The sequence below is a fragment of the Thamnophis elegans genome, chromosome 1 (genome assembly GCF_009769535.1).
Source record: "Thamnophis elegans isolate rThaEle1 chromosome 1, rThaEle1.pri, whole genome shotgun sequence".
NCBI classification, from domain to species: Eukaryota; Metazoa; Chordata; class Lepidosauria; order Squamata; family Colubridae; genus Thamnophis; species Thamnophis elegans.
This window is the reverse complement of record NC_045541.1, coordinates 79,359,854-79,387,554: the sequence shown is the minus strand read 5'-3', so window position 1 is coordinate 79,387,554 and position 27,701 is coordinate 79,359,854. Positions and strand designations below refer to the sequence as shown.

Genomic DNA, 27,701 nt, shown 5'->3' with positions numbered 1-27,701 from the left:
ACCATTGTTTCTTTTGTTTGTTATTCTGCCTTTGTTGGAGGTTTATGAAGCCAATATTTTAATGTATTGTGGAGGCTCTAGCTGTTGTCATATTGTTTTTATGTACTGCTTTTTACTTCATTTTCTAGAGCTTCCATAGCTTTTTAGCTATGTGTGATGCCTGATTTGATTATTCTGTTTTGTTTTTCTCTCAATACTGACAGTTGTGATAAGTATCTTTTTGTTACTCTGCCTCTCTTAAATTCACTGAAGTGTGTTTCCTAATTCCTGAAATAAATAGACCACTTTCTGTTTGTGATGAACTTCTGAAGCAAATCCATACCCCACTAGAGATCATAATGAACTCATCTTCCAAACTGTTCTGTGCAGCTTCTTCCATCCCCCAACTCTGTTGGATTAAAAAGATGAGAGTTACAACACACAAAATGAAGCCAATGCACACTTCCAAATTAACTAGATGATTTAAAATTTAGGTTAAAGAGAGATTATCTTTCATATTTGTAGTTTCAGACTTAAGCATTCTCTTTTGAAATTACTAAACTTGATGAAACTGTAATACAACTCTACTTCCATTGTACTGGACTAAAGATAGCTAACAATTGTTTGAAGGAAAAGGTTCAATTTGTGATAAGAATAATTAAATAATTCTGATCAGAGTTGAATAGGGCTGAAAAAAGTGAACAACATGGGAAATAAACTTTCAAATTATCTCCAATTCTCTTTAAAAAGTACAAGTCCTGTATTCATATTCTACTTTCTCAAATTTGGAGATTCTTGAAAAAATATATGCCAGGTTAGCCAATTCTCACATACTTTTTTCAAGCCTAATTTAACAACCAAAATGGGATTTTTCCATTTAATTTCTGAATTCTTAGGAAAGCTTTAAAAAACTCACTTTTGTTAATTATTCCAAATAAAAAGCTGCATTCTGGTAGTTATTTGCCCTACTCAAAAAAAAAATCCTTAATTCAAGTGGACACTTGTCAGCAGAGGATATTTATCAGCAGATGGCACTTGAAAAGGACAGAGCTACTTCAGGTTTAAACTTATAAATGTTGAATCTCACAAGGAGTGTAAAAGACTCTAAAAGCCACTTTTCCTCTGTGGTTTCTTAGTTCAATTTGATTGATTTTCTTTATGAGGGCATGAATAAAGCAGTACATGAATTGAGTAAAGTATATGGCTTTGGTCCATATTTTTAAGGCAAATAATACTTGTTCTAGTTATTTTCCTCTGCTTAAGATGTTGCAGAACAGGTATAACAATGCAGACTAATAACAAGTATAGAATATTTTAAAATTATATAATTTTAAGTGTTTCTTAGTTTCCTGCAGCTGAAATAAAGCATTTTGTATACCTTTCTCCAATGTTTTAAACCAAAGTTCAATCCTTTAGATTAAGTTCTGAAAAGTAGATAAAATAAGCCATAGAGATATCTGTCTATTGGGGGAGGGGGGTTATGATGACATTAGCGAAAAAAATATTCATGTCTTATCTCTGCTTTTTTTCACCACAAGATTGAATTAGAATTCAGAATTATAGATAGAATTCACAAAGTACATTCTCCTTATCAGATCTTAAATGTTGTGAGCCAAAATACATCTCTTTCCCTTTGTTTATATCCATCCCATCTGTCTGTTGCAACGTGGAAAGCAAATTAAAAATGCTATGAGCACTAAGTACAGGTAGTCCTCGCTTAATGACAGTAATTGGAACTGGAAATTCTGTCGCTGAGCAATGTGGGCATAAAGCATGATGACACATAACCATGCTACCTAGCAACAGCACTTCCGGCACTTCGGGTTGCCATCGTTAGGTGAATCCAACGACAGTGCTAAGTGCAGTAACATGTGGCTGCTATTTGTAACCTCTTGCCAGCTTCCCCATTTACTTTGCTTATTAAAAACTGACAGTGAAGGTTGCAAATGGTGATGACATGACTGCAGTATGCTACGACGTTATAATTGTGTGTTGGATGCCAAACAACTGAGTGCAATTATGGGACTGCAGGTGATACTACAATAGCCACTAGAAGCAATGGCTATAAGTACCGCTCGTTCAGCGCCCTTGTAACTTTGAATTGTTGCTGAACTTGTGGTCATTAAATGAGGACTATCTGTGCTATTAATTTGGCTACTGTCTTGCCTTCCACATCTATAGTTGAGTATCCATGATTTTTATTTAGAGCATACAGTCAATTAACTTGCGTACATTAGTTTCATGCATGTGTTCATCTTACAGTCCTTATGTTCTTTCTGCAGTGATACATCATAAGTATGATTCTTCAAAGTCTAGCACATACGTAAAAAATGGTACAGATTTTGCCATCCATTATGGTACTGGAAGCCTTTCAGGATATCTCAGCCAAGATACTGTGACGGTTAGTACAATGACAGCATTTCATTATTTAAGTCATAAAAGGTTCCATTTCTTTAACCAAAATACTGTATTAGCTTTACTTCATTGCGGTTCTGAGAAATATTTGAAAGAGTGTATAGATATCACATGATTGTATCTTCTCATTTTAAAAGGCAAATGTTTACTGAACTTCTTACTTATTCAGACAAAAGAAACCATCCCAAACAAACAAATATAAGAGACTATTCAGGCCTTTTTGAATAGAAGTTTTTCCATTTTGTCATTTCATTAAAAAATGAGCTCAAGCTTCTTTTCTTGGTTTTGTTTTTCTTTAAACACTGCCACTGCACTTTTAGTCATCTATAACATAAAAGCAAATAAAGTGAGGAGGACTCGTGATGGGGAAACATTAAATTAAAAGAACTCTTTTCAAGTAAAAACACATTTCAAGGAAATGTGCAGCTCTCCCATGCAAAACATGGATCATTTATCTCGCAGCCATAGTAATATGAATCCAAGCTATTGCCTGACTCATAATTTTATTATCTATACATCCTGATATTTCTTCACTTTTAATAGTCTAATATGGGGTCATCTTTTTTACCTTCCTTTGGGAAAAAAATAGGAGTTTTCACTCAAAAAATTAAAAGTCCCAATTCCAAGAATTAAAAAATGGATATGTCTTTAGATATGTCCTCCCCCTACTAACTATTTATTTAATGGATTAAATAATTAGCTTCTTCTATCCTGTACATTTCCTTGCTTGTGCTGTTTCCTAATCCAGGTAATATTCATGGGTTTTTTTCCTGCATAATCTTCCTTTATCTTTATTGGATTTTAGTTTTGTCAAAATGTGAAGCTCTCTCTTCATCCATAATCAATAACCTTTTTAGCAAGTTACTTAGTTGTTTGATTCCTTGGGGGGGGGGATTGCTTATTTAAATCTTTTTAAGTCTCTAACGAAGTAATATGAGTTTATACAGTTGATGAATAATATGCAGTTTCTAGATTTGGCTGAACTACAGTTCCCAACAATAGATTTCGCAGCATAGTCACCCAGTTCATTTGAAGGAAGTGGCTAAGTTAGAATGATACTATCATCCTACATTAGAGTGCAAAGCACTAAGCAATCCGTTTAGGAATTTCTAGATATTTGTGTTTTGATTGCTCTATATCATACAGTGTTCGTTGAGGTGTATCAACTGAATATTGCCATTTCCAGATGTGATTTAAGTGTGTATTTTGACTTCTTCCTTCCTGTTGCTTTTCCTATTAGATTGGCGACCTGTGTGTCAAGGACCAGTTGTTTGGTGAAGCCACCAAGGAGCCTGGCATCACTTTTATTGCTGCAAAGTTTGATGGCATTCTTGGCATGGCATACCCCAAGATTTCTGTGGATAAAGTAGCACCTTTCTTTGATAATGTAATAAAACAGGGATTATTGGAAAAGAACATATTTTCCTTTTATCTAAACAGGTGAGTCTCAATCTTTTCTAATTTTATGTCCACCCTTGCTATATATCCAGTTTTTACAGCATAAGCTGGAGACCCATCCATTTTCAAAGCAATTGCCTCATTGTTTATTAGATTAGATTTATTAGATTTTGTCAATAGATATGAATCAAGATATACTTAGGAGACCATGCCCATTTTACGTACAGTTTTAAACAACACGGTCTTTCTACAAAGATGCAGATTTGGAACTTTTTGAAGGCTCTTGAACTATCAGAGCACACTCCCAATTATATAAATAATAAATGCCCAAACAGATAACTCTTGTCTTTGAAGCAGGTTCTTCCGAATTCAGTTTGGACTTACGAGTGAGAGTTGTTAGGATTTCAAAGTTGTTGAAAGAGCCGAGGTGGCGCAGTGGTTAAATGCAGCACTGCAGGCTACTTCAGCTGACTGCAGTTCTGCAGTTCGGCTGTTCAAATCTCACCAGCTCAAGGTTGACTCAGCCTTCCATCCTTCCGAGGTGGGTAAAATGAGGACCCGGATTGGGGGCAATATGCTGACTCTGTAAACCGCTTAGAGAGGGCTGAAAGCCCTATGAAGCAGTATATAAGTCTAACTGCTATTGCTATCCTTGAAGGAACATTCAAGTTATATTTAATTATGTTGCTTTGCTAAGATCCTGTGAAAGTATGTCAGATCCTACACAATCTGTAAACCTTTTGGTCTGCTTGTGTTCTTTATTCTTCATTGTTTCTGTAAATTCAGTATAGTGGCTCAGAGGCTACCTCCTTGTTTGAACTGATTTTTCTTTCTTTCTGCACTTGTGTATTGTCTCTTCAAGGGATCCAAAAGGCCAAACTGGAGGGGAATTGCTTTTGGGAGGAACAGATTCCCAGTATTATTCTGGAGACTTCAGTTGGGTGAACGTAACTCGTAAAGCTTATTGGCAAGTCCATATGGATAAGTAAGTTTGCTTTGCTTTGAATATCCTGTATACCTAGTTGTATTTATTTATTTATTTATTTATTTATTTATTTATTTATTTATTTATTTATTTATTTATTTATTTATTTATTTACAATATTTATAGAGCCACCCATGTTATAACCAATTCTGGGGATCTCCTAATTAAACAATGTCTGTAGCTCACTAGCTTATGGTTTTAGATAAGTCTAAACCATTCTATACCAGAATGTTGCCTTATGGCATATAACATTTAGAAACATAGATGGCAATGACTAAAAAGGGTGGTTCTTTTTAGACTTAACTTGCTGCAGAAAGAGAATTGGGGTGGAAAGGAGGAAGAATGGTTTTAAATGTCTCATCCTCCTGAAAGGTATCTTCACTGTGGTATAATAGTGTAACTTCCACAGACTTCAGTTTGTTGCTGCATATTATGCTTGTTACGTACAGGGAAGAATATGTGTTAAATTTGTTTCTGTCATCCTGTTTCTTATTCCTACCCACATCCCTATACTATTAGAAACAAGAAATGAGAAATATTTTGATCTCTTAGTGTATTGATTGATGGCTGCTTTGTCTGAATGCCAAGTTTCTAGGAATTCCCTAGTGGTTTTGGATTTGGTTGGGAAAGAGTGGTGATTTTTCAGGACCTGCAACTAAGTTCTGAGATGAAACTTAACACTGGTGCTCAAGTCTCAAAGCAGAGATTTTAATGCATTGTCTAGAAGCGCTCCCACACAGAAACCAAAAGTATGGATCTAGTATATAGATAACATCATCATAGTTAAAAAGGTGCATGAGACAATCAACAATATCTTTAAAGAAATAAAGTTCACAGGGGAAAAAGAAAATAACTCCCCTTCCTGGGTATCCTCATCGGGAGAGAAAACAGTAACAAACTAATGCAATTCTATCCCAAAACAACCCACATTAACCAAGAGCTCCATTACCAAAATTAAGAGTCCAATTTCCCACAAGAGTTGCTGTGTGAGAACATTATTCCGATGGACACAAACACACTGCAACAACTTGGAACATCAGAAAAAAGACTGCCTATATAATACCTTCCAACAGAATGGTTACCCACACAACTTTTATCGAAAAGTGCCTTGCCAGTCCTATAGCACAACTAGGATAAGCTGTGAAAATGATAATACCATACATGAAAAACATCTTACAAACAGCTAACATACTATTACAACCATGGTACATCTCTTAGCAGCCAAACCAATTAAAGCCTTCCTAAACATTTTAAGCAGGCCAAAAGACCCAAGTGGGCCCAAGAACAACAACAAAAAAGTCATTTACAACATACAGTGTAAGTACTATAACAACTATGTATGACAGGCAGACAGAACATTAGCAGCGTGCATCCATGAACACCAACTAGCAGTCAGAAGACACAATGAAAACTCATTTATTTCACAACATATAGAAAGACTCAAACACAATCTCAACTGGAAAACTTTTAGCATCTTAGACCAAGCCAAATGCAAAAATACTAGGGTATTCCTAGAAGCCTGGCATTCAGATAAATCGGCCATCAATAGATACATAGAGTTAAACCATATTTACACACCATTCAAAAGATAATAAAAAACAAAACAAAAATTCCAGAACACATCCTCTCCAGCAACCAACACCTAGATAAGCAGGGATTAACAGCAGACAGTCAAACAGAAACCAAAAACTTTATCAAAGAACCTCCAAAAAGAAAACACCCACCAACACTGGTAGGAGTGGTATATAAACAGGGAGCAAACTAAACACCTACTCACACTAATGTTGTCACATAATTGGATAATGAAACATCTACAAACAAACAATCTCAGAGCACCGAAGACTCCATGGTTTAACTGTGAGTTACATATATTATGTTGGAACATGTGTAAAAGCTTGTTTCATATAACTCTAATAAATTTCCAGTAGTAATTGTATTCAATGTAACTGTGCAAGGATTTGATTTTATGTTCCTGGGTTCTTAAGAAGAAAAAAAAACTGAGATCTATCTTTCCTTCCAGGATTGATGTTGCCAATGGCCTTACTGTGTGCCCAGATGGCTGTGAAGCTATAGTAGACACAGGAACATCACTTATTACAGGTCCAACTAAGGAAATTAAAGAGTTGCAGAAAGCCATTGGAGCCAAGCCAATCATTAAAGGACAGGTAAATTCAGACAGCAATTGGGGTATTGTGATACTGCAGATGTTGGACTTACTAATTTGTGTGTTTGCTTATTTATTTGGGTCTAATCTCACTTCAGTCTGAACTTGATGCTAAGCATTCATCTTCAATTAATGAAATGTTGTTATTTATACATTGGCTTAAATTTAGGTCAGGTTCAGATACATCTACTTCGTGTTGACGCCATGAAAAGATAGCTTTCTTTCTAGTTCAAAGTTCTACTATCTTGAATAATTTATTTGAGATTTTTGTAATTTGCTTCCCATGCCAAAATATGGAGTCCTAGCCATAATAAATTTTCCTCCATGTTACTAATGTTTAATAAAAAAAACTAGAACTAGTGCAATTCTTCAGGTCAGAATGTAATAGCTGCTCAATTTCTGTTCTGCATATAATATTAGAAGACACATAATTCCTTATTTTCTGGATAAAAAGGCTTCTTTGCTGAGATGTTAATTAACCTTCAAGTAGAAATAATAAATACTGAATAAAAATCTTTGAATTTAGTGAAATCATCAACCGTCAGTCCCTCATAATGACAACAAAAAAGCCAGATTTCGTTTTAGGAATTTAAAAAAAAACCAAAATAAAACTACTAGTATAACCTTACAGACAAATTGTAAGACACATTTGAATATTGAAAATAGTTGTGATCTACCCTCCATGAAATGGTTCACAGAGATTTAAAAATGGAGGAAAAGGCATTCAAAATAAATCAACTCACGTTACAGGAAGCAATGAAATGAATGATAGTAGTCCTTTGGAACCACATTTTTTTAAACCAGAATTTGATTTCTAATGTCTTTAATTTGAGTTGGTGAGTTGGTCTCCTCAATGGCTAAGTTATCTACTCTTGAGTCTGATATGTTGTCCCTCAAGATGTCTTCCAGCTGGGAAGCATGATATCTTCCCATACTTTAATAGTATATGAGTGCTCTAACCTGCCCCCCCACCCCCCAAAAAAAGCTTTCAGGCCCCAGGGACCGATTTAATGGAGGGCGGTTTTTCCACAGGTCAAGCAGGCATGGTTTCATCCACTCCTGGATCCTGCATGTGCACAGATAGGGTTTTGCTCGTGTGTGCAGCCCAGTTCCTGGTGGGCCACGGACTGTTAGTTCACAGCCTGGGAGTTCGGGACCCCTGCTCTAAGCCTTTCTCTGTATTGCAGCCTCTGCTAGAAAAGCTATTCTGGGTTGGCCCTTACTGTTCAATCCATGCCATAGTTGCTACCAAGTAACAGCAGAGATGATCCCCTTGGGTGAAAGGTTGCATTTCTCAAACTTCCTTTCTCAGAAGCTTCTTTGGGACTCCTTTCTTGCTGTGGTTGCTGCTTGGCAACTATTGCAGTTGTCACTTATTTTATGGAGAAAGGCATTATGTCCCTTTTAACTCTGGCACATGAGGGAGGGAGGATCTCCATTGCTTATGCAAGAACCCTGAGGAAAAATAATAAAAAAAGAATATATTCTGTAATGCCGCCTTCTCAGCCTCTAGTGTGATTCATCTGATTGGGGAAATCAGTTTTCCCTTCTTTGGAGATCAATCTTACATGCAGTAGATAAAAATTATTTAAAAAAAGAAAAAAGGAGAAATTAAAAGTTCTTTTGTTCATTTAAGTAATCACAGGTTTTAAAGCCTTTAATGGCAAAGAAGATGAAAATACTGAGTTGTCCAAAAACCGCATCTGAAAAAGACCTGCCATAGAAAAAGTATAAATAACAATATAAGATTCTTGGCAGATACAAGATGATAGATCTCTTAATAGAGAAGATATTGTGTGTTGAATTAAGAGGTGCCAAGCTGCATAAAACACATAATTTACTTGAGTAACTATAGAGAACATAAATATCAGGGACAGTATATGACAGAGACAATAGAGTTAACCATGCAGTAAAATAAAGCATAAACTCTTAATTTAGATTTCTAACTAATCTGGCTCGTTTGCTTCTTTGAAACAAATGGATTTACTGAAGCAAAGATTTATCTTTGCTTCCTCTGGATTTCACAGATTCTTGAAGCATTACAACCTTTAATCAAAGGATCAGGAACAATATTACTTTAGATCCTTTCTTGTTCATATCCAATTTTTCAGTGGATGTTAGAAAACAAATCATCTCTCTTCAGAAGGGAAGGAATTAGAGGGGACTACTTTGTCTATGTACTAATCTCTATGCCATAATCAGAAATATTCTGCTTGAGACAGATTGATTCCCCCTTTGGGAAGTACACTATATTGCCAAAAGTATTCACTCACCCATCCAAATAATTAGAATTAGGTGTTCCAATCACTTCCATGGCCACAGCAATGTTCTCTCTAAGCTGCATGCCTGCGCGGCTGCGCAGGTAACAAGAAAACACTGCGCACAAGTTTCAAACTGCAGCGCAGTGTTTCTTAATGTCTTTAAATGTGACTGAAAATATCTCCCCTCCCTCCCTTCTCTCTCTGCACCGAACTCTCTCCTCCATCTGGTGATTGATGAAATCAAGGAGACCGATGACGTTGCAGAAGGGAGACTTCCCATTGGTCCTCTGGGGCTTCGTCGGTTCCTGGGAAAACAGGATTCGCTGGTTGTAGCCTGTGTTTCTCTGCACATCCGAGGTTTCTCAGGCTGAAGCCCCATTCTGGGCACGGCAGTTTTTCTCCCTTTGGTTTGGGGAGAGAGGGAAGCAGCGTGAAGTTGGACAGCCTGAGCCAAAGGGGTCCACGGGATCTTGAGACTTGATTTTTGAGCAGTACCAATCCATTCCACTCTTTCTTTTCCCTTTCTGTCATTCTTCTATCTTCCTTTCCTTTTTCTTTTTCTTTTCCTTTTCTTTTCCTTTCCTTCTTTTCCATTTGCTTTCCTTTCTCTTTTCCTTTCCTTCTTTTCATTTTCTTTCCTTTTTCCTTTCCTTTTCTTTCCCATTTCCTTTCCCTCCCCCTCCCTTCCCTCCTGGGGGTCTGACAGATAAGGAGGGGACCATTTTCCTTCTTGCCCCCCTCCCCAACATCTGCTCTGATGGCAATTATGGCTAAAAAAAAATCAGGTGCTCAGGCATGAAAATGTGCGGCTCAAACACTATACTTTTACACACACTCTGAAAAAAAATTAGAGGGAACATTGGGCCACAGGTGTATAAAATCAAATACCTAGGCATGCAGACTGTTTTTACAAACATTTGTGAAATAATGGGTCGCTCTCAGGAGCTCAGTGAATTCCAGCTGTGATAGTATGCCACCTGTGCAACAAATCCAGTCGTGAAATTTCCTCGCTCCTAAATATTCCACAGTCAACTGTCAGCTGCATTATAAGAAAGTGGAAGTGTTTGGAAATGATAGCAACTCAGCCATGAAGTGGTAGGCCACGTAAACTCGTCCAACATCAGTGCGTGACCTCACAAATGTGCTTCTGGAAGAATGGTACAAAAATTCCCATAAAAACACTCCTGAACCTTGTGGACAGCCTTCCCAGAAGAGTTGAAGTTTTTATAGCTGCAAAGGGTGGACCGACGTCATATTGAACCCTAAGGCTTAGGAATGGGATGTCACAGTAAGTTCATATGCGAGTAAAGGCAGGTGAGCGAATACTTTTGGCAATATAGTGTAGCTGCTAATCTTATGAATGCCAGTTATGAGTGATAAGAGTGGATACGCAAAGACTGAAGAAATGAAAATGAAAATTCATGCTGTACATGGGGCTGCCCTTGGAGAAGACTTGGAAGCTTCAAGTAGTCCAGAATGAAGTGACATTAGCAATAATAGGATGTTTCAGTATACCCATTGCTCTGCAAGCTGTGCTATTTGCTAGTAAGCATCCGGGTGCACTTCAAGGTGCTGTTATTAACTATAAAGTCCTTCATGGCTTAGGGCCAGGATGACGAGCCTATGGCATGCATACCCAAAGTGGCACGCAGAGCTATGTCGCCTGACATAGCATTGCCCATGAGGATGCCAGCATTGCCCATGAGGATGTATTTGTCCAGGTGCATAGGATTGTCTTTTTATTGTTTTTCTATAATGGTTTCTTGTTTATTGTTAATTCTGCCTAAGGTATACTAGACTCTGAAAGTGGGTCTTAAGTGAAAACAAGGTACATTGAACAAATATTTGTGAACCTCTAGCCATTTGTTTCTTAGGCAGCCTTCCTCAACCTGGTGGTTCCCAAATTAATTTAATTATAATTCCTACCATTCTCAGCAGCATTACAATGAAGGTTTTATTTACATCTAAGGGTGACCATTTTGGAGAAGGCCATCTTAACTACTGGCTTCTATCACCTCTCAGGAAAGGAGATGATTTTTCTCCACTCTTAAAAGTCCAGTGTTGTCCACAGCAGGTTCTTACTCTTCTCTGTTGTTTTGTTTGCAGTACATGCTCCAATGTGATAAGCTATCTACACTTCCCACTGTGTCTCTCGTGCTGGGAGGGCAATCTTATGTTCTTACTGCAGATCAGTATGCCTTAAAAGTAAGTTCCATGACACTGTTATTTTTTCTCTCTCTCAATGCTTACTAGCTTATTTTAGGCATATTTTCTACCCTATGTAGCTGCTGATAGTTCTTTTGGACATCTATTGAATTGCCTCTGCACATTTAAGAAGATAGTAGGCTCTAGAAAGTACAATGGACTAATCTCAAGTGTGGTTATACACTGAGATAAGTCAGAAGTAATGTTGAACAAATAGTACATAAGAGTTTGTAAATAGATCTAGAAGAATTTTAACTGCATATTATCTTGTATTAGTTGAGAAATCTGTAGTAAGCAGTAAGAAAATGTTGTGGATTGAAAAATTAAAATAGTGTTTTCAATCCTTGAAATACAGGAACAAAAATATGACTTTTCCTTAAAAACTCTTGACACAGTTATTAAGAAAAAACAATGTCCCAAAGCTGCTTTTTCCAAAATGCAACTGGACTTTCTTGTGTTTTTTTCCTTTGAGAATGTTTCACTTTTCATCCAAGAACTGAACTGAAGAAGCTTCTTGGATAAGACGCAAAACATTTTCAAAGGAAAAAACCAAGGAAGTCCAGTTGCCTTTTGGAAAAAGCAAGTTTGAAACAACCATGACCTGGATGATTGAGAATCTCCATAGACATTATTAGCCATACCCTTACTGGGATTTGAACCTGGGCTATATTACATACTAGGCAGAAATCTTAGCCATTAGGCCACAGGCTCTTATCCATTATCAGCAAAGCCAGGGTGAAAGGTATCTATTAGATTTTTTACAACCCCTGGTAAGCCCCAATTATGGGAGGAAGCTAACTGCTTCCATCATCTGTCAATCGGCTCGTCACAAGAGTCCATCACGACAGAAACCCAATATTTTTACTGTTGCCTTTGTTATATTTGTGTTTTTTTTGGTTTTTTTTTTTAATTTATTTATTTATTTATCAGCACAAATTTAAAACACACACACACACACACACACACACACACACACACACACATTGTAAAGCTTTAAATTCAAATTGTTTAAATTTTACCATATAAAACAAATTACCTTATTATTTGTTTTACTTTTTCCTCTCCTATAGGTTACTGTTCAAGGAGAAACTCTTTGTTTGAGTGGATTTTCAGGCTTGGATGTCCCACCACCTGGTGGGCCTCTTTGGATTCTTGGTGATGTTTTCATTGGGCCCTATTACACAGTATTTGATCGAGATAATGACTCCGTCGGTTTTGCAAAGAGTACTGGCAACGTGTAAAAGCAATTAGTCATTGCCTTCCACAGTCTCAATACAAATGCACTCCCAAGCACATTGTGCTTTGCTTTTATATTGTGACTGATTTCATTCAGAACAAAATCAAGAAAGTAGAAATGAGAGGAAATGTTTTTAAATTTAAAAAATGACTACGATCTCCCAAAATTTATTTGTCATCTTTCTGATAACATACCATATAAAGGCTCTAATAAATTTACAAATTTTGGAGGATCCTAATATTGTATGTACTCTTCATATTTCTGGTTCTTAGAAGCATGAGCCTTTCATATGTTTTCGAGCGCAAGTTGTCTTGTGTAAGCAACTTTGTTTTCTGCTCACTCTCTCCCAAATTATTTATGTTTTTGGATACAATTTCCTAGCAACTCTCCCATCATATATGCAAATATATATGCACACATATGTACATACATATCATATATGTATGTACATATGTATTTATATTGCAGTTGATCATTGAAAAATTCTTAACACATTTTATAAAACATGGTTAAGGTTAGTAATGAATACTTTGGAAATAGCCATTGTAATGGAAAAGGTAAAGTGAAAGTAAAGATAAATTTTAAATGGCCATTTAGTCTAGGTTTCCCCAACTCAGGTAGTATTCCTGTGAATATTTTGTTCTTCCGTTTTCCAAACCTTTTGTAATTCCTAGTTTCTTTTTGAGTTATGAGAACAGAGTTATCTGACTTTTCCCAAAAAGTATTTCACATAAAAGTTTATGAAATGTTTTTTGGCTCAATTTATGAGACATTTTGACTCAAGTTAATTTTGAAGAAGTTTTTAATCTTTATCACTAATGTGCAATACAAGTTTTATTTAGAGAGGTTGACTCTACCATTGCATTCTGTTGTGAAGAAAAATATTGTAAGCAACTCAGAAAAATATGTTCAACTCTGAGGAATTTAATCTGGGGATGGGGATTGAAATTCTGTTAATACCTCTATATATCCAAATTCTTTTTGCATAGATTTCTATATCTGGTGATTCAGAAAAGGAATAGTTTTTTCACTGGGTTTTGTTTTGAGCCTAAGAAGTCATATGATCAACTATTATAGAGTGAATGAGACTTGATAGATTACAGAGCTGGGCCACTGTTAATGCTAGGCTAATTCATTTGAGATGTTTCATAATACTTGAGCCCAATCACAAGGCTATGAGAAGCCATGGACAATGGAACAATAGATTAAGATTAAAACAGGTTTGTTTCAGGTAAAGCCAATAGCACCCTGGTCTTGTATAAGGGTCTTAAAGATTCTTAAAGATTTATGCAAATGTGGGATTGAATGACACCTCCATAATAAAATATATGAGACACTCAAAACTAATCAGCACTGATTGATAGACTGGCAGTGTTTCACATTGCAGCTTAATGTTGGATGTGTAAAAGTCTTTCCACTGCCATTTCCAAAATTTGGACCATACAGATTATGATATTGGAAGTCTAAGCCATTGTGTCAAGTAGGAGAAAGCTGCTATTTAGCAGATCCCACATTCGCGAGAAGAATAAAGTCCACCACATCTTATTGGAAATCGTCTTAGTAAATTTGACATGCAAATCACACTGCTGGATTAGCAATTCGCTGTCATTCCCCTGATGGCTTGGAACATTCTCTTGCTTGTTTTCTCTTAATTTGCGAAATGCTGTTATGTTCTTGCCTGTTCAAAAGATACAATCTGTTTCATAGCTGTTCTCTTTTCAACTAGTAATCAAATAAATTAAAAATAAAAAGTTTCCATTGCCATATACTATCATGTCATTCTTTAAAAAGTAGTCTGAAGAAACTTTAAAGGAAATACATGATTTGGTGCGAACATTGGTCTGATTCATATTAATATTGTATATACTTAGTTGTTGTTTTATCATGACATATGAACCCTTTCCCAGAAAAAAAAAATGAAACAATTTTTTTTTGTTTTATGAAACCTGCTTATTCCAAGCTTGCCTTATTGCAGTGAACTCAGAATTCTGATTTAATATTTTTTTTTCCTGATCTAACCTTTTTTTTTTGATACTGGGACAAACAAAGGTTAAAAAATACCCTGATAAATTGACTGAACAAGCCACAATTATTTTGTTTATTACAGACTCTTGCTTTTTTCAAACTATGATTAGATTGTGCTGCTCAGTCCTAAGCATAAAATTAATCTTAAGCATTTTTAAATGAAAGTCCTACTAATAAAAGGAAGGTTAAATAGGTAATTTACATGTGGAGAAATGAAAGGAGCAAAATTCATTCTTAACCAACCAAGACATTTGCCCAACAAGGGAAGTTTTATTACAATAAACATTCATTAATGTCTTTGTGATTTAGTGTCTTGTGTGATCTCAACCACTTTGTGTCAACAAAATCTGCAAGACTCCTGGCAGTTCATATCAGGAAAGAAATATAAACCAAGTGGGATTTAAGAAAATAAGTTATATAAGTTATTCTGCTTTGACTGCAGATTTTTATTCCTATCCACATCTATGAATCTCCCATTGCATTCCGGAAACACTATTTTGACAATTTTATTTTCTACTTAGATTGAAAAAATACCAAATTGATGACGTATTAAAATGCAATATAGTGTATTTCTATTACAAATAATATTTTGAAACTGACATTACTCCTAATTGTTCAAAATTGTTCAAAAGTCAAATAATTATTTTATGAATATTAGATGAAAAACTAATTGAACAGATTCAAAGTCACCTTTATAAGCAAGAACATTTTTGTTTTATCACCTAGTGAATATATTTTACTGTTTAACTCTTCATTTTATATATTATTAGTGTATTGTGATAAGAAAATAAAATGCAATTTAAATATGTCTAGATTATTCTACTTATTATAGTGGATGCTACTTCCCTTATTATTCATTATAACATGGTATTTTTTTTCTACTAACTTTTGTAAAAACTACATTCTTAACAATTTAGAAGCTAAAATAAGATTATGCCCTCTAGGAGGATGGACTTAAGATATTGTGGGAAGAGCTCTTTGGTTTTGTTGTAGATACCTTTTCATACACCAACTAGATATTCCCCTTGCTATAACAGTACACATCTGCTGAAATCATCTTTTTTTTCCCTACTTCCTGTTGATCAGAGCACTTTTTGCTGTGTTTCATTATTTATCAACAGAGTGGAGTGCAAAGACAGTCTGTTGAATCCAATGTATCTGGCTACATTTATTAGAGAACTCATCGAGATCACCTTTGCCTAACATAAAACTTTCAAGTTCTTCAGAACTTATTTTCATCCAAGGCAGTGAAGAAGACCACACGCCTTCAATAAAAGTGTAAACAATGGAGGGGAGCTGTTGATATTCAGGCAATGGCTGCCTATGCGTGCGCGCTGATACAGCCTGGAGCCAATATTGATCCGATTCCTAGCCTGGTACCCTGACCGGAGCACGACGAGCGCTTCTTTCCCTTTGGAGCCCTGTTCTCTCCCCGCCTCACTTCGAGCTTCTTCCACCCCCACTCTCCAAACCCCTCACTAAAGAGATCGGAAGCGGCTAATCCTTTTTTTCAGTGTTACTAAGACACGCGTGGCGTGATTGCAATGAGGGCAAGCTCAGGTTGACCCCATCGCCTTTCGTCAGTTTTCAAAGCCCTCAAAAATAGACGCCAAAAAGCCCGGTCACGGAGATGCCTGCGCTGTTACATGGCAGGTGCGGGAAGGTTGCGTTTCCAGCAGGTAGCGGGTTTTTTTGGGGTGGGGGAATTGACAACTGTGGAATTCCCCCCCCCCCAAAAAAAAAGCTTGTGTGTGCGTGAGAGAGACAGAACACGCGCGTATTGCGCGCTTGGAGTCGAGAACAGCGGAAGAAAAAAAAAGATAAACCCCGCGCACTCGTGGAAGTAGCGGGCTTGGCGAGGCGAGAAAGGGAAATTGAGTGCCCGCGGGGTCTTTAGAAACGGGTGCGCGCACGCCTTGCCCGGCTTGGATTGAAGCCGAGAGGGACCGTTTGACCTCTTTCCCCGCCCGCCCGCCCCTCCTTTCCCTCCCGCGGCGCCTCCGCGAACTCCAGTTGCTAAAGAAGAGACCGCGGCAGTGTTGAGCTGGGGATGCAGCACAACTGCCCGCCTCCCTCCCTCCCCGTAAGTATCCGCTCTCGCCCTGCTCTACGGATGGACGGAGGGACGGGCTCCGGTGCCGGTGGATCTACGGGCAGGCTCCATTTCGTAATTGCAAAGCCGATGGGATAGGGAGAGGAGCCGGCGAGAGAAGGCGCGCTTCTTTCACTCTTACACATCTCCCCCCCCCCGCCCCGGCTTTTTTCCCCCTTCCTCCTCCTCTTCCTCCTTTCTTCCTCGCCACCCCCGACCGCGCGGCGACGCCATCCAAAGGGGGGAAAAAACTGCTGACAGGTGAAGAAGGGGGAGGAAGGGAAAAGTCAAGCAGAAATGTAGCCCGAGATGAAAACGCTCAGTAAAATAGGCAGAGAGCGAGCGGAGGAAAGAAAGCCTAGGAGGCCGGGCTTTTCTGTCGCAGCTTGTGCAGTCGGTTCCAGGAACAGTCTGGCTTTCGTCGCCCCATCCGGCCGGGGCTGCTGCTTCGATCCTGGTGCCGACGCGGGACGGGAAAGCCCCGCGGAAGAGATGGGCAAAGAGTGGATGAGAAGGGGTTGGAGGGAGAGATGCGGGGCGGGGATGGGGAGGGGGGACGAGAACTAGAGTCTCGTGGCAGGGAGAGAGTCCTTTTCACCCTGAGTCCACACACACACACACACACTCTCTCTCTCCTCTTTTGGAAGTCGCCTTCCCTTGCCCGGTTTCTGGAATGGGGAGGATGATGAATCAAAACCCTCAGTTGTGTTTACACAAGTGACCGAGGAAAGCATTGCTGTTGTTTTTTGCCCGATCCGACTGCAAAGGACTTTAACGGGGGGAAATGGAACAGGAAACCAAACCCAGCAGATGGGGAGAGAAAGAGAGGGCTGGCTGGGAGAAGGCATGTGACGATGTGTCAAGCTCTTTGCCTTTCCCAGGGAATTAATGAACTCCGAGGCTGTTTTGTGTGGGAAGCAGGAGAGGGCAAGCCAAGCCTACTGCGGAGCTGGGACACCCAGCTGCAGGGAATCCAGGAACTGTTACACTGCTGCATACATTAATGACTGCTCTTGTCTGCTAGAGAATACTCCCTTTGTGGTACATGTGTTTAAACAGGCTCCTCTCTTTTCTCTTTTCTCCTTGCCTGGGAATCCCTCTTTTTCTTCCTCCTTTCTCTTGCCTTTTCCACTGCCTCTTTTCTGTTTCTGATTTCCTGAATCCCGGTATTTTGTTTTTGACGCTCACATCCTTTTCCCTTCCTGACCCTCCCCACTTTCTCCATCGCTGTCTTTCTCAGGGGAACGGACTTTCCTTGGATATAGTTGTGTAAACTGGGGGTTGCCATCACGGAGAGGCCACAGGAACCCCCCTTGGGCCCTCCATGTCCCCTTGATGGGGCTTTCTGGACTCGAAGACCCCCTCATGTACCCCAGCAGGGGTGCTTCGCTTGCATCTCCAAGACGCCCCCCATACAGCAAGGGTCCCCGGTGCTGTCTCCTTCTTCTGCTGTGTGCCTGATGGAGAACAAGACCTGCAAAGGGGACAGCCTGAGACCACCGGTGCAATGCAAACACTCAGTAGAGAAGAAAACGATGACTAATCCCACTGCTGTAATTGAAATCTACCCAGACACCACTGAAGTGAATGATTATTATCTCTGGTCCATCTTCAACTTTGTATACCTCAATTTCTGCTGTTTGGGCTTCATTGCCTTGGCATATTCTCTGAAAGTAAGTATGAATCTCAGTCCTGCATGATTAAACTTGTTGGGTTCAGGCCTGTAGTTGGAGTTAAGTCTGTGTTCATTTAACAAGAACAACTAATTGTTGCTAATTTACTCAAGTTTGGAAATGAGAACTGATTTCAAGGAGGAGGAAGTATCTTAAGATGGACATTCTCTAATAGAAATTATTTGTGAATTCAGGTCTGTGTTACAGAAATACTGTGAAAAGGAGTGCTGTTGATTTTTTTTGGTGGGGGGAGGAGATAACCTGGAAGCATTCTCATAAATGAAATAATATACCTTCTAGATGGTTTCAATAATAAATTAAATTGTTCATTGCAATTTAATTACTTCTTTCAGTTTCCTGACAAACCAGGAAGATGAATTAATTTTATAACGGTTGGATTGTAATCATTAGAACAAGTTGGGTGGTTAGAATTTAAGAATATATGTCCTAGTAGGATACAGTTTCTTCATGCCATTGTTATCATGCTACCACCATCAGAAACCTTTTTTTTATATTCTAATAGCAATCCTTTCATCAGTTTACATATTTTATTTATCTTTATACTAAACATGTAGAATAGATTAATATTTTCATAACAAAACGATAGCTTTCAAGAGAATCCACATTACTAGAGAGATTTTGCCTTAGGGCTTGGGATTTTCATTAACTCTCCTTGTTTATAAAGCATTGGAGAAGTTGATTCATATAATTACACAATGCCCCATCTAGCAATGGATCCATCTTAATTGGTAGCAGCTGCCTAGAACATCTCTCAAGAATTCAGGAATGGAACATAGATCTTCTGGTTGTAAAACATTTCATGCTCTGCCACTATTCCTCTTCAGTATTTCCAAACTTTCACTGGATATGTAGACAAAATAATTCTCATCTTAAAAGGCAGGAATATTGCAGGTTCTATACATTCTAATCATTTTGATTTTGGTTATCCAATGAAATGTTTTGAATTTAGTATTCTAATGGGAAAATGAGCTTAAGATTAGGGCTGCCACCTTGTGTTTAAAAACATTTGGAAGTCTATTAGATGGCAGCAGACAAATTCAGAAAATGCCAGCCCATTGCTATTGTCTAGTGGTCATCCAGAGTTCTTCAGTACAGATCTGATAGTCCTACAGAATCAATCATTGGATTCTAATCTTTAGGGAGAAACCTTTTTGTTTCTAGAATATGAGTGGCTACGGATGCAAAGGATCCTTTGAGGCAAAAGAGGAGCTGCAAATAATGAGCAAAGATTTGTACTTCATGAACAAAGATTTGTACTTGTCAGCTTCTAAGACTGCCTTTTGGAGGACCTCTAAACCTCTTATAAGACCATGCTGCTCCCTCCATATACTACCTTCTTCCTTGGGAAAATTAGAATAGGAAGGGGTGAACAGCACAGCTGCTACTACTCATATCACCCAGGCAAAGAAGAAGCAGGCAGTCCCTGGGACTCATAAATGGCAAGGTCAGAAACAGAGACCTTCTAGCAAAACTCCTAGCTAGAATAATGGAAGCTATAGGAGAGGGTAGAAGTATGGATATGACATGTATTATGGATCAGAAAAGTAGATCTGGAACAGTTTTGTTTAAAAATGGGAAATCAACAACATGCACTCATTTAAAGAGTTCATTTAAAGATAACCTGGAGACTGTTACATAGGTATGAAAACTCCTGCTTATTTGGCCATTACAAAATTAGAGATGGTTTCATTAAGAGGGGGTGATCTGGCCACAGAGCTTCTCTATCTTGTATAATATTTTTAATGTAATATAACCCTCTAAACACAGCAAACCTGCTGTAATTATTTCTCATAACTGCAGGGGGAATATGAGACAGCTGGACTCCAGGAATTTCACTGCTGAGTGCAGCCAAAAAGCAAATTGTGATCATCTGTCAGTGATCACAGGATGGTAGCTCTCTCCCCTCCACATACTCCCCTCCCTTTTTTTTTACTCCTTTTTAATAAACTGGAATGAGGAGTTGAAAATGGCCTCAGAGAGGAATATATAATATGTTTCACAGGCAGCATGTATACTAATTTGGTGTAGCCCAGCATATATTTACGTATTTCATCCCAGAAACGGATCAATTAATTGCCTGTGTCCAGCAACTGTAAATTGTGCAAGAGGGCAGTGGGATCATTTCCAAGTTAACTCTGTCTCTTTAGCAGTACAAGCTGGTTACCCCAAACTTGAGTTCCTATGCTCCTCAATTTTTATTTTTATTTTGCTGGGGTGGGGTGAGGAGAGAGAAGCCCAATGATTGGCCTACATTCCTCAGTTGCATTAGTGTGATTAGTCTGATTTACTGTAAAGTAAAGAGATTTCAGGAAGTTGGGTGTGTTTAATATGCTGAGCCAACAGCTGTAGTGTACAGGCTTAGCATTCTTTTGCAGGTAACCCCATGATACATGGATTACAACCGGCATCCTTTGAAAACTGGCTTTGCATTCAGTCTAAGACATGTATGGCCTTTGAAAAATGCAGGAAAGTCGTTTTGATCATAAGGTCCCTTGCTCCCAGTGTAATATTGCAGCTCCTGTTTTTTGTATTATTACATGCCCTAACTCATGTTCCTTGTGTGACTGTGGCAGTCCTCTGTGGATAAATGGATCAATGCAATGCTCTTCTTATAGCAATAGAGAACAGTTGCAAATAGTCTGTTGTATCAAATTTGCAACTGTGAGCATTGAGGACAGAGTTGGATTTCCGTACAAATCCATCTTCTAGGCGGTGCACTGTCTTGGCTATTAAGTGATCGCTCTTGGTCACATAACCCACTGTGGTTCCACGTGATTTCTCATCAAACTATTTCAGGTTACATTCCTGTGTTTCATGCTGAACTTCACTAGTTTTGTGCCCATGCACTTGCCTTGGTTTTAGTGTTTTGGAGAACATATTAGGGTCTTAATTGAGCCAGGTTCAGTCTCGGAGCAAAGAGATCTCAGATTAATGGCTGCATTTGAAACGGAAATGTAGCAAACAAAGTATTGCTGCATTATCTAAGGTCATGCAATAATTACCCTGGGTCAATTACAAGTGCCTGCAGGCTGTCCGTGGGTTAAGAATGAGTTCTCTTCCCTAAATCTTTAACTCAAATTTGTATTTAAATTGGAACTCATACTTATAAATGGGTTGTCTATTAATAAAAATGGCAGATGGCATTCTCCTTCCTTGAGCTGACAAAGTGCTGAAGCTGCATGTTTTTAATATACGGCCTGTTTTCAGCAGTTCCTACAAGCGTTTCACGGCTTCAGTGCTTCATCAGCTTGAGGAAGGAGAATGCTGTCCACCTTTTTTTTTTGTAATAGGCAGCCTGTCATATCTAGGGGTTGTGCTGAAGTCAAATGTTCTTAACCTAGGGCTGTCTGTATATGATTCATTTTTACCTCTTTCTAAATCTCTGGACACACACAGTCCTAGGCACCTAACACAGGCATAGGTTTTTCCACCTGAGGTTTAGGCTCTATAGATCTTGCCTCACAGGTGGCAAATGTTCCTCTTATGTCATGTCCTTGCTCTTAATAAATTGTTTTTTATTCTCCTGGTTCTAAGCCAACTTATTGGTTGAAGGAAAAATGGGGGCAACAAGGGACAACCTTTGAAGCAAATTCTAATGTAAAATATTCTGCATTTATAATGCTTTCCATGCAAAAGTTAAAATTTTAAAACAGGATGGGAGCAGAATCTTTATAGAGTATATAAGAGCACACCAAAACAGGGAACTGTGTTAAGGGTGTTGGATAAATTTCTCTTTCTCCACCTACATCAGGTTTTTTCAAGCACTATCCCAAGTTATATCGCAAATCTAAGTAGCATGAAATTTTAAATAGGCATGGATCTGGTTCGTTAAGATGGATGGGTGACTATTAGAAACACTCTGAAAAGTGTAGATCAGACTGGAAAGTTGCAAAAGAAATCAAACAACTTCTGTACCATTATTAGGAAAACAATATGAGCATATCCAGGTGATCAACCGCTCATCTCCAGGACATTGCGGTAGACAGGAGGGAAGCTAATTGATAGTTCTTCTTTGTGACCTTTGCATACTGTACTAGGGGCTGTTCCTAATATCTTTGCCAGGGTTAGAAATCCGATTGCCTGGTAAAAGTGAAGATTTAAAGTCTGACAAATGTCTCTGCCCAAAGGGCTTGTAAGAACATTGAGTGAAAATAGTTTCATTCACATTACAATACTGTTAGCAAAGGGACCGTGAGACTAGGCAGAGGTATTGCATTTGTGGTCAGTGTGTTTATAAAAGTTGGCCTTATGATGAGTTGGCTAGGTTATTCAGCTACAGAATTTTTGAATAACCTAAATGATGGAAAAGCAAGATTTCATTTTGCTATAATCTAAAGCTTATCAGCATAGACACCTGAACAATTATTGTACCCCAAAAGGAGGGTTAGATTAAAAAAACAACCTAAGTAGTAGAAGATAATTTAATAGTTATTGGTAGATTTCTGGGGATGCAGAAATCTTGCAGTTGTTCAATACTATTTGGCTTCCTGTTATTTAGAAACAATAATAATCTCTCTTGTCCCAAAATATATGACAAAATATATGACGAATATAAGAAGCCGAAGAAGAGGACAACAAGAAATATATTTAGTGTGCAGGCTTTTGAATTTCATTCAATTACATCAAAACAAATTTGCAGATGCTGAATACGTGAGTTCTGATTATACTACTATTGCATCAGGCTTTTGATGATAAAGTTCTGGGTAATGGCAAAATAGATTTCATAAGCCTTAAATGAGTTTATCCATGTTTCAAAATATGATCAAAATATTCTAGAATTTTGATCCATTTTTGTGTATTCGGTATCATTTTTTTTCAAGGCATAGAATATGTTCTATAATCCTGTCCTTCACAGTATCTCTTAATTCTTCATTATCTTCCAATGGATAAGCAAATGAATACTAACAATTTAGTGCCAGCATGGCTGCTACTGAAAAGGGGACCAATATCCCTTTTATATTTGGTTAGGTTTTCTCAAGTGCAGCATCTGCTGCATGAAGAAAGGTGAAATGATGTGGCGAAGGTGAGATTAATTCTTCCATTTCCCTAATCCCTTTCCAATTTATAGATAAAAACGCTGCCACTTATTTTTCACCCAGAATTTGCTATTTCGGGGAGGGAGGAATTCTGTCCCTCATTGAAAAGAAGGATGGAAAAATGGGGTTTCATGTGGATATCTTTTGTAAGAAGAGTAGAAGATGCTGTACCCTGCCCTCAGTTGCCATTAAAAAAATAGCAGCAGTATCTTGATCAATACTGTGTGGCTCTCAATTGGCCCTGTTGATTTCCTACAAAGTAGAGCACAGGCAAGTAGAAGTCAATGTCACCATGTTGCCAGTCACATATCCACCATTACAGGTCCCACCAAGACCCATCAGAGAACACTTAATGAAGGATCTCATCAAACTGAAACTGATTCTGCCCCGAATGGTGTTCTCCAAGAAATATAACAACTGGGAGACATGGAATATTTGACAGTGTAAAATAGAAAATCAGAGTTTTTAAAATAAATAAACAAATGCCGTTGTGAGGAGGAGTTTGCTAAACATGTAGCAAATAGAAAAACAAATGTTTATGTTTGAGGAGACTGAATGTTAATGTGTTACGATGGAGGGGAGGAAGTATCTGAGAGTCGTCCTATATGTTCTGCAAGTTTTTTCTAAGCCTCTAAGTGGCTCTTAATAAAGTCTAGTTCTTTTATAGTAGAGAAAAGGAATTTTGTAGAAACTGAGGCATTCTGAAATGCCTCAGGGATAGCAATGAAGTTCTAGGTCTGAAGAATTCTCCTACAAATTAAATCCTGGTTTGAATACTAACATTTCTCATCTATTTTGGGACACATCTTCTTGTGTTCAAAACATGCACAAACAAGGACAGACGTCACATTTTGACACAATAGCCAAAGTCATATTTTAGCACCCCTGTGGTTTAGTTTATTTTCCTTTTTTTAAAAGGGAATTTCAAAGAGGTGCCAACTTGTATCTTCTATTTTTTTCATTGAGTGTTTGAGCATTATACTTAGAATTTTCAGCCCTGGACCGATTTTTATCTTTCTCAAAAATTTTCAACTTTTATAGTATGAATAACAGTAAATAATTTTAATTACATCAGCACTCAAATGTTGTCATATGTCACATCCAACTTTAGCAATGGATATGTTTGAAAAGCATAGAAAGAAAAAGTCCTAAAGGAATGAGGAAAGATTATGCGATTTTATACTTGTATTATGTATTTTGGAAGTCTTTTCAATTTTGACATCTCCTAAAAATTTGATGTCCTAGGCAACTGCCTGGATATCTAAGCTTAGTACCAAGTGTAGACATAAATACTTGTTGGAAGCAGGAGGCTTGGGGAGTTAATGCCATGAAAGTATGGCATTAACACTGCTTAAACCATTTAAGAGCGAAGCCGACAGAAAACTTTAAACATGCATAATCAGAAAGGAATTGAAAATGGACTGACTATAGATGGGAAATTTGGATATACTGTATGTATAAGAAGCCCCAAGGAAATTATCCAGAACTCAAGAAGAGATGCAAACCTTCAAATGGAACTTTGAAAAGGAAAAAGAAAGAAAGAAAATGCAGTGATATTTTTTTCATCCTAACCAAAACAATTATGAACATAAAGAAAATTTAGAACAAAAATTTATTTTTAAGGAAAAAAACAAGTCCAAAGGTACGCTACATTTTGAGGCAGAGGAACAAAGTAATTTTTGACTCCAATTTTGGTAAAGTTAGAAAGGTTGAAGAAGGCACCTTGCCATTTTGATTTAGTTAAATATCATTCAGATGTAAAACCTATTGGGAAAATGATATTAGAAATCCTCCTGGGAAAAATAGTGACCAAAACTTTTGCCATCATAACAGCTCTGAAAAAGTCAAAACATTGACTTAAGTTGACAAAGATAAATGGGTCATTAAGTCAGGTCCACCAAACCAGAGAAATATAGCTATTTGCATTTAAACACAATATAAGAAATGTTAGCAAGGACATGTGCTAGACTAGACAACTTTTGCATCTTTATAGCTGTCACTGTGATGGATTGTTAAGATCCATTATTACAACATTCTACATGGCATAGAGTTGGAAGATTTTTTTTATCAGTAATTTCTGCAGAAAGCCTTTAGGGCTCTTCTATCTTTAGGCTCTGATTTTATAGGAGAGGAAAAGTTGGGGAGAAAGCGGAAAATGCAAACATATCTTCAAAAATACAGAAAGAAACTGCGTGACAAAGGTTGAAGGCATAAAAACTTCAGGACAGAGAAAGGAGCATAGGAAATAGAATCACATGACAAGTATTGTATAGGAGGTGATAGTATCCATTTTGGAAAAAAATATCCTTTTTTCAAAATACTTGAGGTTATACAGACAAAATTGCAAAAATTGGTGCTATATCTGAGCATCACCTTCATTTAAAGATATTGGTTAAATGGTATAGAGAAATATTTTAGGCAATGCATCCTGATGGAAGGGCAGAGGCCAATGGTGCATTTTCATTTAAGTTCCTTCGAAGAGGTGAAAGGTTTTTATCAATTGAAAGCTATATTTTGAACTGTAATGTTCAAAATTCAAACTGTAATGTATTCTGTTAGGTAAGCTCCCCGTTGGGAGAGCGAGTGCATACAGAGAAGCGTTGTGGGAGTTGTGTAGGAGAACACACAAACCAGCATACAGAGACACTGCAGTTTAAATAGGCTTTTACTTTCGTGGAAATAGAGGTATCAGAGTCCATCAAACAGTCCAAGTCATACATGGATAAGACAGTCATCAATGTCTTTCAGTTAAGGGATAATCCAAATAACATACATATATAATAATACATAATCATACAAACAGTCAGGTACTCAAAGTTTGCTAGCACTTGCAAAGCCTACAATAGCTCACGGCACTTTCTAACAGCCAGCTTCCAAAACACTCAGATCAGATCAGCCCAGCATCTAATAAACAGAGAGCTAACAGTCATTCTGACTCCCTTTTATGGCTGATTGAGGAAAACAGCAACCAATCCTCTCCTGTATGTTTTCTAGTTGATGGTTACAGTGTAATCATCCAGGACAACGAGAGAGAGAGAGAGAGAGAGAGAGAGAGGGAGGGAGGGAGGGAGAGGGGGGGGAGAGAGAGATTTATTCTGTCTAATAAAGTCTCAGTTTTTCCAGCAGGTGGAATTGGCATGGCTAAAGCATGTTTGTACATTCTGTAAATGCAATTGTGGGCCCAGGGACATCTTGATTAACTTTCATTAACAGGATATTTTTGTCATGTCTTTCAAAACCTTGCAAATGTCTTTTTAGGCAGTAAGAAGTTGACTTAAAAGGATGTGCTTCTTTTTTGGCAAATACCAACAATGTAATGTTGTAAGCTGTCCAGAATCTCCGCAAGGCTAGATAGGTAGCAAATAAATATAATAAATAAATAAAATAAACCAATTTTTAAAATTCAATATAATTTTAATTATTAAGTCTAATTTAGATGTCAGTAGCAATTATCTAGTTAGAGTGTCAGGTAGTAACTGAATGATTTGTTGACCAAGTAATTGTAGTTTGACAATTATAGATAAGTTGTTCATTTCACTGATTTTAGTTTGGGCCAGGACATTTCAATTGCCTTATTTTTACTTGTATTCACTAAACATTAAGAGTGAATCCAACCAATGAGAGACCCAAGTGATTCATGGTAGCCAAAAGGAAGGGTAAGGTAAAGTTTATATCCTAAAATGAAAAGGAATTGCAGCATGTCAGCAACTTCAGCTGTACTGCAATTGAGCCTGAGATAAATTAGCTCAATTGTCCACTAGTGCTGCCGTCAACTGAAACTTCAGGTTGTGGGGGCCGCTTTCAGACTGACACAGAATCCTAGTATAAAAATAAGTAACCTCAGTATGTACTGTGGATCCAGTTTATGCTGTGCTCAAAGTGGTACCATTCTTCTTCTGAGATTGCTGCTAATCCTATATTTCAAATCTAAGGTTGTATGTGTGTTTAGAATCTGTTCATGGCTACCGTAAAGATAATTTTTCTTCCAGTGTCTAAAAAAGGAAGAGATACAGTTTAGATTGTATAGTTCAATACTTAATCGGTTCTTTTCTTTGACCTTTTGGTCATTTTATCAAATTTAAGATCATACAAAAGCTTACATTTTTATAAATGTATAAGCCATCCTCCTTAACAGTATATATTCTGAATGTGCTGAATTCCAACTTCTAGAATTCCATGTGCAAATTCTTAATATCCAGCCCCTATTGAA

General features: G+C 37.7%; 2 protein-coding genes across 2 annotated transcripts in view; both read left to right on the top strand.

Annotated features, from left to right (window-relative positions):
• CTSD (cathepsin D) overlaps nucleotides 1–14,412 on the top strand; it is a 34,727-nt gene extending 20,315 nt beyond the window's left edge. Inside the window, exons 4-9 of the mRNA XM_032221838.1 lie at nucleotides 2,262–2,380; nucleotides 3,635–3,834; nucleotides 4,655–4,777; nucleotides 6,798–6,942; nucleotides 11,309–11,407; nucleotides 12,478–14,412. Of these exons, the coding sequence (XP_032077729.1) occupies nucleotides 2,262–2,380; nucleotides 3,635–3,834; nucleotides 4,655–4,777; nucleotides 6,798–6,942; nucleotides 11,309–11,407; nucleotides 12,478–12,648 (857 nt within the window). The 3' untranslated portion in view covers nucleotides 12,649–14,412. The remainder of the gene's footprint in view (nucleotides 1–2,261; nucleotides 2,381–3,634; nucleotides 3,835–4,654; nucleotides 4,778–6,797; nucleotides 6,943–11,308; nucleotides 11,408–12,477) is intronic.
• The window catches only part of IFITM10 (interferon induced transmembrane protein 10), a 35,777-nt gene continuing 21,241 nt past the window's right edge, over nucleotides 13,166–27,701 (top strand). The window contains exons 1-2 of the mRNA XM_032212797.1: nucleotides 13,166–13,201; nucleotides 18,027–18,434. Coding sequence (XP_032068688.1) covers nucleotides 13,166–13,201; nucleotides 18,027–18,434 — 444 coding nt within the window. The remainder of the gene's footprint in view (nucleotides 13,202–18,026; nucleotides 18,435–27,701) is intronic.